At 35.0% G+C, this 19,687-nt stretch overlaps 1 protein-coding gene across 2 annotated transcripts in view; it reads left to right on the plus strand.

Moving 5' to 3' along the window:
- The window catches only part of LOC111507605 (major facilitator superfamily domain-containing protein SP1173), an 88,283-nt gene extending 69,919 nt beyond the window's left edge, over positions 1-18,364 (plus strand). Inside the window, exons 1-13 of one of the 2 annotated variants that reach the window (XM_023162946.2) lie at positions 6,184-6,442; positions 6,672-6,860; positions 7,267-7,529; positions 10,046-10,150; positions 10,690-10,860; positions 11,019-11,205; positions 13,839-14,099; positions 14,167-14,323; positions 14,412-14,576; positions 14,812-14,981; positions 16,159-16,326; positions 16,419-16,622; positions 16,729-18,364. In XM_023162946.2, the coding sequence (XP_023018714.1) occupies positions 6,794-6,860; positions 7,267-7,529; positions 10,046-10,150; positions 10,690-10,860; positions 11,019-11,205; positions 13,839-14,099; positions 14,167-14,323; positions 14,412-14,576; positions 14,812-14,981; positions 16,159-16,326; positions 16,419-16,622; positions 16,729-16,808 (1,998 nt within the window). In that variant the 5' untranslated portion in view covers positions 6,184-6,442; positions 6,672-6,793 and the 3' untranslated portion in view covers positions 16,809-18,364. Of the gene's footprint in view, positions 1-6,183; positions 6,443-6,671; positions 6,861-7,266; positions 7,530-10,045; positions 10,151-10,689; positions 10,861-11,018; positions 11,206-13,838; positions 14,100-14,166; positions 14,324-14,411; positions 14,577-14,811; positions 14,982-16,158; positions 16,327-16,418; positions 16,623-16,728 lie in introns of those variants that run through there. The other variant, XM_023162945.2, reaches the window with a different exon arrangement.
- The last annotated feature ends 1,323 nt before the right edge of the window (positions 18,365-19,687 follow it).

The following is a 19,687-nucleotide window of genomic DNA, read 5'->3' on the forward strand; positions in this document are numbered from 1 at the left end:
ATCTCCTCTATGTAACGGACAGCCGTTAAAGTCCTTTCCCGAAATACCACAAGGTCCGTGTGTCCTGTCAAAGTTATACCAGCCCATACCATTATCGATCCACCTCCAAATGGAACAATTTCTTGCACACAGTCATCCAAATAGCGTTCATCAGAACGTCTCCATACCCGAACACCTCCGTCATTGTTGAATAACATGATTTTTTTTTTCATCTGTAAACATTACATTTGCCCACAAGTCTAAATTCCAATTACGATGCTGATGACAAAAGTTTCTACGATTTCCTCGATGAGCTGAAGTTAATCTAGGGGCTCTAGCAGGTGGTCTTGCATGGAGTTGTACTTCGGGAAGTCGGTTTCGTATCGTTTGGTTCGTATCGTTGGTCTTTGGGATAAGGAGCTCTTTTTACTATGGTAGCGATTCCAAGTACTGGAAACCGCAGAATGACTCACATTAAGCATTTGGGCTACACGATGCCTTGAATACCCTACTTCGATCAATGCCACTGCTTTAGCAACTTGAAATTCGTTGAGGTACACCCTACGTATCCTCCTTCTACCAAATTCATGAACATTCATTGTTCAAATTTTAAAATTCAATACCTATCACGAACTAAAGTAAAGTGAAACTAAATCCAGAATTTTTCATATCAATGGTTTTGTAGCTAAAAGTACAAAAAGAAATAAAAAAGTAAACAACAACCAAATGGAACATGATAAGAATTGGTATGGAGTACACACCAGAAGTTTTTATCAAGAAATAACATCACATTTGTTGGAGCATTTTGGAATAAGCATCCATTATCTGGTTTCCCCAGTATCAGTGTCATAACTATGACCTTGAAGAAATCCAAACCTGTTTTTTAGAAACAGCAACCTACACTACAAAGAAACAGGAAACTATACTTTAGATATAATTCAGTGATTATATAAAATACAAGATGCATATTCTAGAGAAAACATTTAATCTACCTACAAAATGCTGCAGTGTTGTGAATGATCCCTTTCTTCTATCACAAATATGTTTCAGTTAACCTACATAAGAAACAAGATCGTCTGACATGTTTTTCTGATCATTCCCATATTGATTTCAATTTAAGAGCCACCGGTAGACAGCTGTTTCAGCCTATTGGGCATCGACAGTACCGGGCAGGCGGTCCTCGATTGAAGACAAAATGTGAAAAACCAGAAAAGTACTTGATAGAAATAGCTGGGTAAACGCAAGCGAAAATTAAGTGAAACCACCTATTGGTTGTGACACCCAAGTGTCAACTGTCAACTTGACAAGTTCATCATATACGTAATCTAAAAAATAAAAATATTTTCATTAGACACATTCAGATAATGAGATTAAATACAAACAAACCCTCTGTCGTCAGAAGAGAAGACTGGAAGCGTAAATAGATATTTACTTGAATATAAAAGTTCTCATTATACAAATTGTTAGTATAACTTGACATTTACATAGAGATTATCAGTAGTAATTATGTATTCGAAACATGGCGTATGTACTGTTTATCGCATGCCTTGAAAAAGTGGTTAAACTTATTTCAGTGATTTGTTTAACCATCGCCATATTTAGTGCAATGAATAAACAAGTTCATTCTTTCGAGTTGGCAAGAAACCTTTACGTGAAATTCATCGTGTCTTATGAAAATTGGGTTGTAATACTGAACAAATCTGATTATTATAAACATTCTGGAACAAGCAAAAGGATAGCAAATAGTTTTACTGTAGTAGGTATTTACAGGAGTCGAACAATAAAAAACATGCCTGTGGTTAATCTCACTGCTCGCGATTGTTTCTAGCGATTGTAATTTTGTCTATCATTAGTATTGCAAAAATAGTAGAATTCGAAGAGAATGGTTTTTTTCATTTACGGATTCAATCTCGATAATTTTTGTAAAATGAAGAAAATATTAGGCTGGAATCCACACCACCCTACAGGAATATATCTCAAGTTGGTATGATATTATAGAAATAATACTGTGCTCGTGCTCAGAGACATATCGGCTTCATTTCTAACTTCGTAGATCAGTTTTCCATAATTAAATACATTTTTGGTTTGATTTGTTTTCACATAATTAGCACCGTTGGAAAAAGTGGCATTTACTGTAAATCATATTGTCTATTGTGTCTCAACAATCTTCAATATACGACCGAAAACCGTGTTATCCGTCATCCATGAGCTATTCTTGCCTACAACATGATTTGAAATGCAAATAGAATCATTTAGAGACGGTGACATAATTCGGTGTTTGTCTTTCGGGATCTTTGGCAACAATTCGGTTTTAATTTTATTTTGATCGACCCGATACCCTACATACCATACGAACCAAACGGATATTTTAATAATAATCTACTATTTCTCAACGGTTCCGTTATTTTCAAATGGCGGTGAAGATTTTTTATAAAATTAGTTCGTTTTCTTGATTATTATCTATTAAAAACTATTCAAATATTACAACGGATTCAATATTTTTGGGGAGGGAAAACCGCTTCGTTACCTAACGTGTAACGGCGCCAGTTTGTCTGGCTTCCCTTTCTCTCACGCATACGTCAGCGGAAGGCAGGCTCTTCCTCTCTCGTCGGACAGACAATCAGTGTTTAGTGTGCGTTGGACATGTACTGTTGACAGTATTATAGAAATATAACCAGCAAGCAGGTAACATTCTTTCATTATGTAAAACGTGGCTTAAAAATGATGATACTCATTTTGTAATTTTTCATTAGTGTCATTATTTAATCCTACAAAAGTAACAATTGGCTTATGGTTGCTATAATATATGTACATACACAAAATAATCAACAACATATTTTGATAACTAAAACCTTAACTAACATTATCATATTAATATACATAAAATTCAAGTAATAACCTGAGCTTTTCTCAAGTTAAACAATTTCAATAATGATTAGTTCAACTTAGATTAGTTTTAGTTATCACTTCTGTCAGGCGTACCGAGACGCACATGTTTTTTTAACTGTATTTGTATATCAATAATATTAATACTAATTATTGTTTGATATTGTAACCCATCAAAAGTCAATTTCCCTACATACTTGTGAAAATAAAATTGAGGTAATTGTCAATATTCATGCCTGTTGAGAAAATTAATACCGAGATTGATTTTTTTCATTTGTTTGTCATAGTTCCTGAATTATTACAATTACTGTGTATTTTTGAAAATAGATTGATTGCGATTTTTTATATTTTCAGTATTTAGTCCACCACTGATCAAAGCGGATACAGTATTTTTCTTGACATTCAAAAAAATAAATACTTACTCGAAACATTAATCTCTACCAACGTATCTTTACAGTAGGTTCTGGTAAATGCCAGCCGTAACTACTACCCCGGCTGATATCATGCTGGACATGTATTTTTCATTTATTTGAACCTTGCTCTAATATTAGACATTTTCTGTAATTCATATTCATATTCAATGTTGCTAACTTCATTTATAGTCCTTACATCACTCTAAAAATCATAATTCATAATTCAAAGAATTTGAAAGTCTTGTTTGTAAGTTGTGAGATAATCAAAAATATCGGGTCTTTCGACAGGGGCATTGACATCTTGTTGAAGTTACATCAGTCAAATTAGTTTTCAGTTATTCAGTATGTTTTACCAAATCACCATGGACGGATATAGTATTCAACAACACGTGTAACTAATAAAATTGGTTTATCAAAATGGGTGTTCTGTTCGGGCAACGTACCGCGCGCTTCGCCCATTTTACGGTTGCCATAATCGTCCTACCGAGAGGACTATTCGCAATGTGGTGGATAAATTTGAGTCCACTGGTTCCTTAAATGATCGACAACACCCGTACGTCGACGAAACGCAAGATCTACAGAAAACATCGTTGGTGTCTAGGAAAGTGTGCAGGAGAATTCAAAGCAGTCAATTTCCCGTCGCTCACAAGAACTCGGACTTTTGCAGACCACAACTTGACAAATTTTGTGTCGTGACTTGGGTCTGCGCCCAGGAACCGACCATAGACAACAATGTGTATCCAAGAGCGTCCAACACATCCCAAAAAAGTCACTGTTTATTGTGGATTTAGGGCTGGCGACGTCATCGGTCCATATTTCTTTGAGAACTTCGTTGGTCAGGTCAACATTTTTGACCTGAATTGGATGATCTGTACACCAACAGCATTTGGTATCAACAAGACGGCGCTACGTGCCACACAGCTCATGACACACTGGATATTCTGGATATTCTGCGATTTGAGGTTATGGTCACCTCACGTGGAGGTAATGTGAACTGGCCACCGAAATCGTGCGATTTGACTCCGTTGAACTTTTTTTGTCGGGTTTCCTTAAGTCGAATGAACCACAAACCACAGCTGTCCTCAAAGCCAACATACCCATGCCAACGGTCAAATTTAGTCTGATTTATGCACCAGAGTCATGAACGCGCTTCAACCAGAGAAGCCGTGGCGGACATGTGAACGATGTTATACAGTGCATTTCTTCAAATGTCCCCCCTTTCATTTATCGAAAGGGTCAACTCAAAAAATTGAAATTTGGAATAATGAAATTAATGCATGAATACTTCATTTTCAAGTGAAAGTGACAGATGAAACTCTCAAGATGGCGACTGAGCGCCATCTGGGAAAAAAAATTAAATGGAAAGGGGGGTTTTGTGTCATATCATTTTGAAGCTCCTGACGAATACTTCACAACCCTAGAATATGAAGTCTTCACCTACTACAAAATGGCGGAACATTTAATAATTTCCTGAAGACATACACATTAATATCGATATTTCTATAAATATTCCTTTTTATCTGCTATATGGCAATTCCAACAATCCGAAAAGGTTTGTTAAGTTATTTTTTGTTTATAAAAACTTCAAAAATTGTCAGTACGACAATGAACATCTTGTTCAGTTAGAATATTCTCATTTAGTTTTCGTTTTAACTAGTAGAAAGGTACCATGTCAACAATCTCTAAAATGGTAAAGTCTCGTCCATTGGAAAAAAATTGAAGCGATTTTTATTTACGGTGCGATGCGTAACTTTCACGAGACCGAAAGGATGTTCAATGAACGTTTTCCGAATCGTCCTATATCTGTAGAAAATATTTGAGGGAACTTCACAACTTGCAAATTCACAACTACCGGTAGTGTACATAACAAAAAGCCCCCAGGTCATCATTCCGGAAGAACAGCAAGTGCCAATAATTGGTTAGATGGTACTAAATCCTGAACAGTCTACTTATTCCGTTGCGAATATTTGTGAGGTGTCTCCTTCTACAGTGTGACGACTTTTGAAGAGGAATAAGTATCATCCATACAAAATTAAAATGGTACACCAATTAACTGAAGATGACCCTGATCGAAGAACAGAATTCTGCGAAATCATGACGGATACCATTGATTGCAAGGCATCCTACCTATCTCTACAATATTTGTTTTAGTGACGAATGTACATTTTTTTAAACGGCCATGTTCACAGACAAAATTGCCGTTATTGGAGTGAGACCAACCCTCACGTTTTCCGGGAAACACATACCCAATATCCAGAAAAAATTCATCACTGAAATCGTCGAAGCGAATCCTAATGAATTCGATATGGATATTGTATTCCAACAAGATGGAGCACCACCACATTACTCCAGACATGAGTTGACCCGTTCAAAAAATTAAAGGGGGGGACATTAAAGAAATACACTGTATTTCACACATAATGGCATCAATAGGTCTTTCATACGAATAAATAATTTCGACGATATCTCAAAAAGGCTTTGTTTTATTTTAATCAAAAATAGGAAGCGCTCAGTGAAAGAACTTATATAAACTACTTGATTATTATATATTGATCAAAACTATGAACAAACAATGTTCTATCGTATTTCAGATACATTGCAAACTTCTATTCTATTCTCAACAAAAATTATGTTTACTCCTTTTCAAATAAAATGTACACTATTAAAAACAACATAGAGTTTGGTGGACATTGTGGTAACCATTTCCTGGACTATAAAACTGAATAATAACAATACCACACGATGTGTACAAATGATTACCACAACAACAAAATAAAGTAGTCCAAGCCAAACGCAGTGTTATTTTTAAACACAATAAAAACACCTTGCCGGAGGTAGAATAGTTAGTCAAAGTTAATTTATAGCTCTGATAAAGTTCAGAGTACAGTGTTGACCGATAAACAGTCGAATACTACGTTGCGATGGTTGTCAAGTTCTTGTAGAAGTGGAAGAAAAAACTCAAGAGAATATGAGAAATTGATAACAAAGGAAATAATGTCAAGTAACTTTGGGAAACATTTAACATTGTATTTTTCCTACGGATTTTACTTGCCCTTGGTCATCAGTCAAACAAGTCGAATAAGAAAGTCATCAAACGATATATCAAAGTGTGGGTTCCACGAGAACATATTTTGGGGCCTGTACAAAAAAAGTGTTCATTTAAGGTGTGTTTGAATAACAGGTAGCTCGAAATTACGCTTTCTGTAGTTTATCTTTAGAATGTATTGTTGAGATTATTTGTGAATAATTTTGAGAGTGTGATTTGAAAAATCATGTCTTTGAATACACTAAAATATTCGAAATGACACAACTGAGCCTTCCAAAATCAATGCTATAGTAGTATTCGCATATGTAGCTCGTCTGTGATACTGAAAATATTGTTTGTTTTTCCAGATGGTTCGGTAGTTCAAGGATTCCAATGAGGCGGAAATGGAAAAAACCTGATACTTGGTATAGCACGAATTGTATTGTCAAAGATTTTTTTGACGTCCAAATTTGACTGACCCTAAAACAAAATGAAAGTGAAGTATTTCAATACCAGTTTGATTTCTCTGAAATGCGTTTTGTTCCTAGTGTTCGGGGGTAAGTATATATGTAAGAGTTATCCACTTAATTCATTGTTCATTTTTTTATTGATGTGTCAACAACTAAGAAGAACCCAGTTATGGTTTCTTATTATGACAAGTTAACAATGTAATCCCATATTTTGAAAAAAAAAGTTCTTCTCGAGTGATGATACAACTCATTAAGTAGTAAAGAATTGGGGATTCTACGAATAAAGCATATTGAATTTGAAAACGTTACAGAAAAGCTTTGTCCACAAATGGATATCAAGTTTTTCAGACATAAACTGGCACTGTAAATCTGACTTTAATTGCAAAGAAGTCACCCAAGTTGAATATTTCAAAAACAATTTAATTTCAAATATATTTTGAACACTTTGTGTGAAAAATATTTGATTCATTCAAATTTACCTTCTTGTTTTTAGCTATAGGGAGCCTCTTCCCTTTTCTACCCCTCCACATGATAACTCTAGGGTTATCCAAAGACGAATCGATACTGATATCGATAATATCACCAGCAGTGGCCCTGTTAGGGCCCCTTGTGGCAGCTCCTTTAGCAGATAGGCTCGCTGGTGGATTTGGTGGAGCGCAAAGAAGTAAAACAGGAAGATACCTTCGGGTGATGATAGCAGCTTGTTTAGTGCTGGCGACGATTTTTTATTGGCTACTGATTTTGGTGCCTCCAATTGTAAGTACATGAAGATTTTTTGTTTAATTGGAATATGTGAGGTAATTTTGGCAAAAAGGCTTTTTGGTTGTCTACTTTTCCATCAATGAACAAAAAATGTTGAAAACTTTCAAAGAAAGAAAAAATGAAAAGTCAATGAAAAAACTCTTTAAACAGATGACCAGAATATGCACCGTAGATTATTCCAAATGTAAATGGAAAAAAATTATTTTCGTATAATACGATGTTCATATGAAACTAGTTGTTTCGAAAGGCCCTTTTCCTTTCGTATCGTATATCTACATATATTTTTTAGAAGAAGTAGTATTCATTGTAGTTCTTTGAAAGTTTTCCACGATTTTTGTGTAATGATGGAGAAGTAGGTCGAAAGCCAAAAACCTTTTTCGAAAAAACTCTCTTTAAAATATTCACATTTCATTGTAAGCTATTATTATGTTATGCATATAAAACTAACTTAAAAATAGTTTCTGTCTGTCGATCTCGTGAATGCCGGTTTCAAAATAGAAGATCTACATGCTTATTTATACTCAGACTTGTTCTGTAAGGAAAATTGAGCCCACAATGCAGTCTTAGTTCAGCCTAGCATCACTGATGAGATCTATGGTGTTGGATCACAAATGATAGTTTATGATTGTCTTCCCGCTGAAGAAAAAATATTTTTCATAGACAGACTTCATTTATTCGTATTATGCATACAATACACATTTATGGCAAGTTATAGAGATATGACTTGAGAAATAAAAGAACACCAATGCAATCTTAATAAAATGAATCAAAAGTTCGGTATTACTGGAAAATAAGAACAAGAACAACGTTCAAATTATGACCGAAAGCCTCAGAGATATCAGTCTATATAGAATGATTTCACAAAATACTGGATTGAATTGATACAGTTTTTTTAAACTATGCATTACTCTCCTTTCGAAAATGGGTGTACCGAAATTTGTGATATCAATTGGTAAATGATTGTAAAGTTCAAAATCTACTTTCTCATCGACATTTCAAGCCTGAACTGCCAGCAGTTGTCTAAGTTTCCCTGCAATTCTGGCGAGATAATTGTGAATGTCTGGCTGGACGGAAAGTGTATATTTTATATTATTATTCCCTAGCAAACTGGATAGAATACAAATGCAGAGACAACACCAACACATGTCGTTTTGTGTTGGTATTGTCTCGAAAATTTGTTGTTGCAATGTTTTTCATTTTTATTTTTTAAATGCGTATCTAATATGTCTGATGGCTTTTAAAATAGTATTATCATCAACACGAAAAAACTACTTTTCGAGCCCTGAAGAAGAATTTAATTAAATTCGAAATGTCGGCAAGAATACAATTGTTTTTTTAAAAAAAAATTGATACAGTTACCCAACCAACCCTTTTTTTAAAAAAATTATTGAATCACTAAACTAGTTAACTTACTGATTTTTCTTCAATTTTATTAGTTATATCTCTCAGTTTCCTGATATCTGAGCTCGACTGTTTTGCTGTGGTGTCGTCCACAAAGCAAATTACTTCACTAGGTAGTAAATAATGGATCAGGTCATTTACATATTATATTACAAAGATAGATATGGATGAAAAACTTCAAGGTTCTTCCTCTCATTCCATAAAATTCTAGTTCATTGATAAGAATATCGTGACTTACATAGTTTCAATAACATTTTGAATTACCTCACCACTGCATCAGTTACAGATTTGTTCTTAATGAAACCGAACTGCTGCTCCTGAGGGAAACTGAACTTATTAAAATAATTCATTAGGAGGGACTCTTTGATTAGATTATTTCTTTTTTTTTTATAGTGGAAATAATGGAGGCAGGTGTGTAGTTATCTGGTAAATTCTGATGTCCTTTTTTATAAATTAAAACAAATTTGCTTACTTGAAAGATGTCAGAGAGTATCCCTTCAGTAAAATATATGTTAATCAGGATTGTTAAGGATTCAATCAAGAAATCAATGGTTCATTTGATGATTTTACTGTTTGAGTTGAATTTGTAGAAACTAGCGGTATTCTTGAGCTTGCGCAGCAACAAGTACCATCTCTTCGTGTGTAACTGGCAGTAGGAAAAAGAAGTTTAAAGACTAATATCAAACTTGATACGAATAGGAGTGATACCTCTGACTGAAAAAAATCTAATGAAAACATTTTTCACACACGAAAATTAGAGCACCTTTTCTAGAAAAAGTGGAAGCGAGGAACATGTGTTTATTGGAGCCGATATCAAAGTAGAAAATAAATTTAAAACACTGATCCTTTATTTGATGTGAATCAATAACCATCTATTATTATGGATATAATATGAATGAAAAGAAAGTAATAAAAATTATGAAATGATGAAACACCACCAAAAATTAAATGTCGCTCCGGGTTTTCCTGCAGCTGAAAAAACAAATGCGCCACTGGAATCTATCAAGACGTCCCGGAGCGCCATTTAATTCTTGTTACTTTTTCATAATTTCATGATTTGAATGAAGAGTATCATTATTATCCCATTTACTTAAAGTACTTGATTTCAGATGAGGAACCCACCTAAGGCATCTTTTGCTTGTGATGGAGAAGGAGGATTCATTCTTCAAGACCGCTGTGGAGCAGACAAGACTTGTTACGATTGGGGCACTAGTGTGAGTATTAAAAAATATAATGTCGGTTATTTCATTCCAGGCATAAACTCCACTCCTTGATGATTTTTTGTGTTTTCAACCTTACATGATATGAAAAATGAATAAATTTAGAATAAGGACAAACTGAAAAATTGACCCTCGTATCTACTCGTATCTATAAATTTTACATATAAATAGAATAATGATTGAAAAAATGAAATGTTTGTAGTTATCTTCGATTGGAAATTTGTCTTCAGTCTACAGGATGTTATATGGAATCCCTGTTCGAAATAATACTTGTCTTAGCCTTGCCTCTCGCCTTAATAATAGTAACCATTAGTATAATTATTTTGTTACACAAGTTATGACATGTTATCATATACCATTCGAATTGACTTCGTATATACTATACATATATCATGAAGTCGTATCTTTTCTTAGGTCACTTTCAGTTCTTTCGGAAAACAAAAGATTGATATTGTTACTGTTCGTTACTGAGCTCATACAATTTCTTAACATCACTATGAAGTTACTCCATCCACAGTGTTATTATTTTCCAGAAAGGATCTGTTTTGGTAAAAAACTGCGAGTTTTCTTGCAATGCCACATCAGCTTACTCCAAAGAAGTAACAACAATGCCACCAAAAGATGAAAGTGTCGAATTCAATGAAGAAAGTGATTATTATGACAGTGGAGACGGACCTATAGTGGAACCAGATGGATCATATTTCGTAAGTGTGGGAGAATTTATCAATATAAATCTTTCATTTGTGTTCAGCTCTTTCTCTCTCTGTCTCCCTTGTTTCACCTAGTATTAACATTTGATGATATTACCTTCATAAAATGAATTTGGAATGTATCGGAAATAATGAAACCTTTCAATTTTCAGACTACTCCTCCTCCTATATCGAACGACAGTATAATATTCATTCCGCACCCACATATGTGCTACACAAATTCCAGCGGGGACATCGTTTGTGAAGTTTACACCGAGTTTTCGAAACCAATTGATTTTAGGATAGGTCTGAAACCCAATATCGACAACGATACAGAGGGAACCTGCAAATATCCATTCAGTAAGTTCCTAAAGTATTAAATTATCAAGATCAAACACGCCTTCGATTCTGGTGAAGTACTCAAACTTTTGGTCATCTGGAGAAAACCCAGATTGTATTTTGACGTTGTGCTCAATAAAAGATGTGGAAATAATTCTTGAAAAAACACTGCATACATCAACATCTTTTCAAATTAAATTAGTTTGGCAAATAATTATTGGCTCCATTCCATAATTACTGAAGAATAAACTTCCACTCAAGTTGAAAGTCTACATCAAATTGTGTCAAATACTTTGGTGAAACATTTTCGAATGCTTTGAAGAACAGGTTGATTCTGAAGTATCCGCGGGATCCAAGATGTACGAACAAATGACACGACCTGCTCTGTAATATTGTGGATTTTAGTGGGGTCAGATCCGTTTTCGGTTTTCTGAATTCTATAAAACTATGCATGCTCTCAGTGCGAACGTAAAAAGTCCCTTCTCTTAACTTTTGAACGGGGCAATAGGTATATCAAAGTCGCACGAAGTTTGTATGAAAAGGAATCATAGAAAGGTATTTTACTGTTTTGAATTTGAATAACCGGTTGCGGAGTTTTTGGTGTATGAATTGGGGACTGAGAAAAATGATAATTCGTAACTGTACAATCAAAGGAGGATTGAAACATGTTACCCTAGTAATACACAGTACTTTGTTAGCTTGACAAATGTCACTATTGATACTGAGAATTGGTTTCATTTCATTTCGTTCAAATTCGCGAAAATGGATCGCGTTAGATCTTCAGAGGTAAAAATAGAAGTAATCCTCATTTATGCCGAGACTTGCCGTAATTTTGATGAGACAGAAAGGATCCTCAATGCAATATTTCCCGAAATAATTCAAGGTCGTCTGCCAGAAATAATTCAGGGAACTGGTTACAAAATTTCAATCAACTAGAAGTGCAGCTAGAGCTTAAGGAGCAGGAAGAAAATCTATCTCAGACCGAAATTGTTGTGTCTGTATTGAATAACCTCCTGCAGTCCACGGCCCGAGAGAATGATGTCTCGACAACCACCGTCAAGAAATACGTCAGAAGACATAGGTTTAACCCTATATATGAACTGAATATATTACATGAATTGAATGAAGATGACCCAGACAGAAGACAATATTTACTATAAAGGGTTCATATACGTTTTGAAAAGTAAAGCTTGAGTAACACTACATTTATATCAATATCTTCTGTTTCAGAGTTTTTTATCTCAATAGCTCCACTGTCTGTATGTCCTCTTAAGGGAATATTCTGCCGACCCAAAAAGATAATGCTCTCAATGATAGAAGTGAGACGTTTCCTATTTTCGATAATTTGCTCCTATAGAAGCTAGAAGACTAGAAGACAGGTGAAAAAACCCGTAGTTGTGTCTTCAATCATCATCATTTTTTGAGTTCTAAAATAAGAAATGTTCGAATTTTTTCTCTATGTAGTCATAGTCGTGGGGGGGGGGGGGGTAATTGCCCCATTACCCCCCCCTCAGGCACGCACCTGGGATCTATAGTGATATTTTCAGCTGCATTGCAGAAAATGTCTTGATACAAATGAATAATACAAAAGGTTTAATCATAGTTTGGGTTCATCCCTCAAACACTGATATAGACCGTTTTCTATTGACCTATAGATAAAAAAAAATTTAGAGCAACAAATTCTAAAGATAATAAAACGTAAAAAAGAGATGAATGATGTATTTTGTCACATTTTACAAAAAAAAATTCTTGACAAAAATTCATGTTCCTAATGAAACCGTTTTCTAAAGGCAACTTTTTTATTGTAATTTCATATTTTTTACCATCGTTCTGGCCACTTTTTCCATTTTTTTTGGATTGTGAACGGAGTTTTGTGAACTAATATTAGCGATAGTTTCCATGTAAATAAATCTCTGAACAGGATATAATAATGTCAGGCAGACAATTCCGCTTTCTGCTTCGATAAGTTTGTTGGGGGTAAAATGGACACCAATATGTCTTGGCACCATCATGTCGCTGGAATTGCAAAGGCTGCTTCTCAAAAGCTTGGAACACTATTCCGAACCAGAAAACTGTACACACCTCAGTAACTTTTGATACTTTATGAAGCTCAGATCAGACCTTCTTTGGAGTATTGTTCTCATGTATGGAGCTCCGCCCCCAAACATACCATGAAGCTGCTGGATTATATCCAGAAAAGAACCATCCGCTGGATTGGAGACTCGAACATCACTTGCAACCTTGATAGTCTGGAACATCGAAGAAAGGTCGGAGATTTGTCGCTCTTTTATAGATACTTTCACGGGGAGGTGTTCAAGTGAGTTGGCACTCTTGATTCCACCAAGAGCGGTACATATCAGAAATACGCGACGGACTGTGGCTGCTCATCGGTTTGGGGTTCAACTCAGTACACCTCGAACTTCACTGCTATAGAACTCTTTCATTTAAAGAACTGCGTGTATGTGAAATAAACTTCCTGAGGACGTTTTTCCGAATGAATTTAATCTCCAGCGATTCAAATCAAACGTGAATCGCCACTTTCGCACAAGCACCGCTCTTAGAGGGTCTTAAGGATTTTTCTGTAATGCTTGTATTCTGTCCTTGAAAAAAAATACTACAAATAAAATTTTAAGTTGATGTTATTCCTTTTCTAGTTGACGGATTTCAGTGCAGAATCAACTCGGCCATTCGGAAAAACTTAACAAACGACGGTGAATATGATTGTCAGCCCGTCGTACTCTGCGAAATTCACAACGCTTACACGAACAAAGACAGTTTACTCAAAAAATCCCAATGCGGTTACGATAGCTTTTGGCTGTACCTCTTTCTCCGATCCGTAGCCGATATTTTTCCTGCAGCAGCTTCCGTACTAATCGGTACTGCGGTGGTGATAGCAACAAGAGAAACCTCGACAGGTAATGTACAAACCGAGAATTTGTTGATAGTAATTTTCTAATAAAAACAACTTGATATTTCGAATAGGTAGAGGTGATGTGGGTAAGCAGTTTGCAGCTGGAGCTCTTGGATTCGGGATTTTCGCTCCCATCATAGGAGGAGCAGCCAATGGAAGGTTTTTAGATGCCATGATATGTTTTACTGTTCTCATGTTAATTGCTGTCGTGATTCTTCTATTCGACAGGTATGTTTGAATAAAAAGAATAAAAATAATTGTCAAGAAATGGTGGGTTGTGAACATAAAACTAAGTCGAACTTTGCATTATTAACAGCAAAATGCCTCTGAGTCCTCCAGAGTGGTGGTGGCACACCAGATGTGGTCTTCTTGCTCTTCCAATGTCAGCTGTCAGAAAGTATGGACTCGAAACAGCAGCCCTCGCCGTTATTCTGTTTCTTCTTGGTGTGTTCTGGAATGCTATAGATTCCTACTTACCTTGGTAAGCATTTTGAATCAACTTCCTGATGAAATTCAATATAAGATTAATTGTTATTAACCAAACGTGTCAATTGAATACAAAGCGGCGCAGTCGGTTAGATAGTCTTGAGGTTAATAGACACAATGTCATATCTCTTAATTACTGAATTTGTTACTGTTACTCTTAATTACTGTTGTGAAAGTTTCAACTTTGAGCTCAGACATTTCGTTCAATAATATTATCATTTCTGTTGCAGGCACGTCGTAAGAATAACGGATGGAGAGCCACTCATGATAGGTCTGACTTTAACGATAGGAGCCCTTCCAGCTGTGATATTCCTTGTATTCGCAGAAAGAATAGTGGATTATTGCGGTCATAACAATATCCTTATCTTTTGTTTCGTCAACTACATTTGGCATCATATAGGTGAGTAAAGGAAGCATACGTGTCTATGTAAATTCCATGATATTTGTCAAAGACTGTAACAAAAAAATCATACACCAGTTTACATATTTCATCTTCTCAGAAACAAAAGCATTTTGGGATTGTTCATCGTAAACTAGTCTTCATGAAAAACTTAGTAAAAAAGCTGCAAACTAATAGCTGCAGTCAAATACTTAAAGACTTTACATTTGTCTGGAGCCAAATTAAATAGAAGATATTTCATATTCATTGGCCTCAAAAAAAAGAGTAACACGTAGTGATACTATGCTAGGAACTGTAAAAGTGAACAAGATTTGTTTTGACACAGGGCACTTGAATTATAAGATATTTTACGTGACCAATTTCTATCAACCGTTGTCAGTAAATGATCTAGTCGAAACCAAAGCCTTAAAACAAAGCGTGTGATCCAAAACGAAACATTGCTGTTTCGAATCGTCATAGGTCTCATTAGTGATAGTATGCTGCATTACGTCTTCATTGTCGGACTGTCCTTAAAGGACAATCCTTATATAGTGAAGGCGACGAAGTTGTCTGTCTATGGGGTCCACAAGAGACTAACTACACGAATATCAAAGAATGAACAACATTTTCCAAAGCAATCCGTTGCAAAGCCTATGGCGAGTCGAAACAGCGCTCTGGTGTTCACGAATGTTTGTTTTTGAGCTCTGGTTTCAACCAGTTGCCTTGCAGTAAAAGACGAAGAACGAATTCCATTCTTCACTGCAGATCTTGAGGAGCTACACTTATCTTTGATACTCTTAGATTCATTATTTCTTCGATTTCATTGATGGCGTCTTCGTAAGTAAATATGTCATCACCTTTTCAAGCCGGTTGAGTCCAACATTGCATTCGTGGTTTAGACTAGCACCACTGATGATATCTATGCTGAGTCGAAAAGCGCTATATGATGTTGTATCACAAATGCTTTGTTTTAGGCCCTGGTTTCATCCATAATGCAATTCAATTCAAAACATTGATTGGACTGATACCTAGCTTATTTTAATTAGTCGATCCATGCACACTGTAATTGAGGAAAGATACATATCAACTAGTGTTAAATTATTAAGGGAAATATGCTTGTCATTTTCTTCTTTGAATTATGTGATTGCTTATCTTGAATTCATTCGGTTAAACCAAAAATAACTCACTTTGTTTGCAGCCCTCATGTTCATTGATAACGCAGCTTACCTCCTTTTCTGCGAATGGATGGAAATTTTTACTCTTCATATAATGTACATTACCGCCGTCCTTTACTTGAGACACTTGGTCCCACGAAAATTCACCGCCTGTGGACAAGCACTGCCAATAGTTGCTCACTTCTGTTTAGGTAAGATTACTTGAACCTACCCACTGTGCCATTTCCCGAATTTAACGTTGAATATTGAATTTTCCGAAAAATGACAAAAATGTCTGTCGCAGGTCGAAGTATTGGTTCTCTTCTTGGAGGAATGGCGTACACTGAATACAACTCCGAATACACCTTCCAGAGAGTTAACGGAGGTTTTGCAGTCGCGGCGTGCTCCGTGGCTATCTTTTACTTCGTCATTTACCATTTCTATTTGAAACCCAAATGTGCTCCGCCCATGCACTTGCCTCCTGAACCTGCCCCTGCAGTCATCCAAAGTAAGTCTAATCATTATTACAACGTACTGCGCCATTTTTTCTCGAGTGAACTGTCATGTTGTACTGATGAAGCAAATCATTTCTAAATAAATTCTTTTTTTTCCAGATATGAATGGAAATGGATCTTACACTCCTCTAAGAGTATATCACAACAGCAAATCGAAGAAAGGACACTTCAGATATTAGTTACTTGTTTAACTTACCTTTAAGTGAAACAGCTTTACTTATTTTTGTAAGATTTCGCGAATCTCCGGCGTAACTTTTAAGTTACTTCACCTAACTCCATCTTATATATTTTAGAAGTATATTATAGGAAACAAGTTTCGAAGATGAGCTCTGGTGAGTTGGATACTAAATGGAACTCTTGAGTCTGACGTTACGCATCAGCTTCTTTCGAAACGTTTGATATGCTATGGCAGCCTATCTATGAATCAAAGGAGGAAAAATATAGAATAGTTCCCTTTATTTCATGCTCCAAGCTTTGTAGACACCCATAATATTCATCTTTGTCACTTATAGAATATAGGTAACTGAACTCTGTACATCAAACAAAATAACCTAAACAATAATAGATACGTGATCACCACGCACATTTGAATCAATTGGGTATAAAAAACAAGCCTCCTTGGGCAGGCCAATCAGATTTAACTGTCACCGACTGGCGCAGTTCATTCAATTATATCAGTACAGAATCGGAGTGGTGAGTTACGTTTTAACGTAACGTAATTTTTAAAATGTCAAGTACCGATACGGCTGAAAAAACTACTGATTTGTATACCTGCACTCCACCTAAAAAAAATCCTATACCCTTTAAGGAAAATAAAATTTCGGTCATTCCTTGATGCGACTCTGTACAAACAGCCTTGATTGGGTGATGAACTCTGCATGATAATGTTTTGGAGAACTCGAGCACTCTGTGCTTGTATGCACAGAGTATATATAATTTTCCCCACCTTATAAAGTAATGAAACAATTCAAGTCCGTCAATTAACGATTTTTTTTAATTATAATGTTTGTATGTACTCGTATGTATACCTATATGTTAATTCTGTCAAATCTTTCTACTGAATTTTGAAGCAGTCATCCTCAACTCAGTTGAAATTTCACACGTTTTGTTGGTTTGACAGTCCATGGGCTAAGTGACGTCTTTTATTCTACATCTAATATGACGGACCGTCCAAGCTGGCGTACCTATTAGTTTTTTACGTTCTTTATTGATGTAGGTATCAAAAGAAAGGCTTTTCTGAAAAGAATACGAGCGCTCGAGATGGCTGACTATTTTTTTACCATATTGATACCCATGATACGGGTATCAATATGGTGAACCGCCTATGATGGCGATCCGTCATATTGGAGATACATTCTATATATTTTCTGTCTCTTAAGTTTCGGAAGCCTACAGAACATGATATCTTCATTTATCATATTGACACTGCCAACATAGAAGGGAAAGTCTACATTTATTTAGTTTGGGTTTACTCTTCAGTAGGTAGGTAGCTATTGATTGTATAGAATATATTTATACCCAAAAATCGAATTGAAATAATGAATAAGTTCAGGCTGAACTACTTCTTCAAAGTAATATTCCATAAATATATTCATTATTTTTTTGATTCTCTCATATCTTTTTAGGCATGCTTTATACTTTCTGTTGTAAATTTTTTTATTATGAATTTTTGTATTTATTTGTTTTTTACTATCAAACATTTATAAGAATACAGTTAATAAATGTTGATTCAATAGTTGTTGTAACTTCAATGTATTTCCATGAGACTCAAAAAACATATCTCAATGCATTAAAAACATCCAGTTCCAATATGAAACTAGATATACGACATACTGACGACATCTGTAAGTGAAAAGCTACACCGAACTGGTAAACTTTGTGCCCGGATTTGAAGTTTGAACAATTGGTTTATAGATGGCGAAAAATCTCAGATACTATTGTATAATCTTTATTTGAATTAAAACATTATAATATATTGATTTAATTATCGAATTAGGATTAATGACATATTTTTTGAGGGGTACAAATCAAGTGGTTTCATAATTTAAATATAAGCCGGTCTATTTCAATTGTATATTTTAAATATTCAAAAACATTTCTCTTCAACATTTTCACCACAATTTCTGACCAGATGGCGCCCATACCAATTTCTTGAACGCAATAATGTACCGACACTTGTACAGGCTAGCTAAAAATGTTTCCTTGGGAACTTGTAAACAATCAATATGAACTGTTTTTATTGTTGAATTATTTTCTGCAATACATAAGCTTATATACAGCGTGTAATGGAAGACGCAAAAGAAAAAAGTATCCATCACACAACTGTGAAAATTTGCGAAGATTTAAAAAAGTCCGTGTCCTACATGAGTTTATACGAGAATGTTCAGGTAAAAAAGTGTTTTAATAGATTATGGCAAATTCAAAAAAAATTGACAAACAAATAACAGTAGAATTTATATCAATAACTATAATTCTTTCTTATGCTGTAGATACATACAATTTATAAACTGCTGCAAAAAATGTTAACAAGTAGCTGGGAGAAAATAGTCTGTTAAAGACTCTTCATAATTCTAATAACACCATCATTTTGGAAAACTTACATGAATTTTACTTGATGTTGATGGTGTTGATGATGTTGATGGTGTTACATAAAAATGCAAAAATACAGTGTCAGTCTACCTATTTATAATAAAAATACAGTACACTCGTACATGGAAACAGTTTTCTATTGAGATATTTCGAAATAGTTCACTGCACAAGGGCTTTCTACCGGAGTATTCAGATGAAATCTCCTATTTTTATTGTATGTTATCATTGCTTCAGTGGAAAACGTTGAATCTATCCCTTTTGAAAGGTAGTTCATTTACTTTTATGACTTTTTATACCGGGTGTCCCACATTTTATGTAACAGGCAATATCTGGTTTGTTGAAGGAGATACACAAAAATGTTTCATACAAAAGTTTTAGGAGTTCATGAGAGCTATATTTTGATATAATTTTTAAATATACAGGGTGTTTGGTGTAGGTGCTACAGACCAAAATTCCATTTTTTAAAATA

The sequence above is a fragment of the Leptinotarsa decemlineata genome, unplaced genomic scaffold (assembly GCF_025532065.1).
Source record: "Leptinotarsa decemlineata unplaced genomic scaffold, Ldec_3_MD MMD2_P_RNA_scaffold_6, whole genome shotgun sequence".
NCBI lineage: Eukaryota > Metazoa > Arthropoda > Insecta > Coleoptera > Chrysomelidae > Leptinotarsa > Leptinotarsa decemlineata.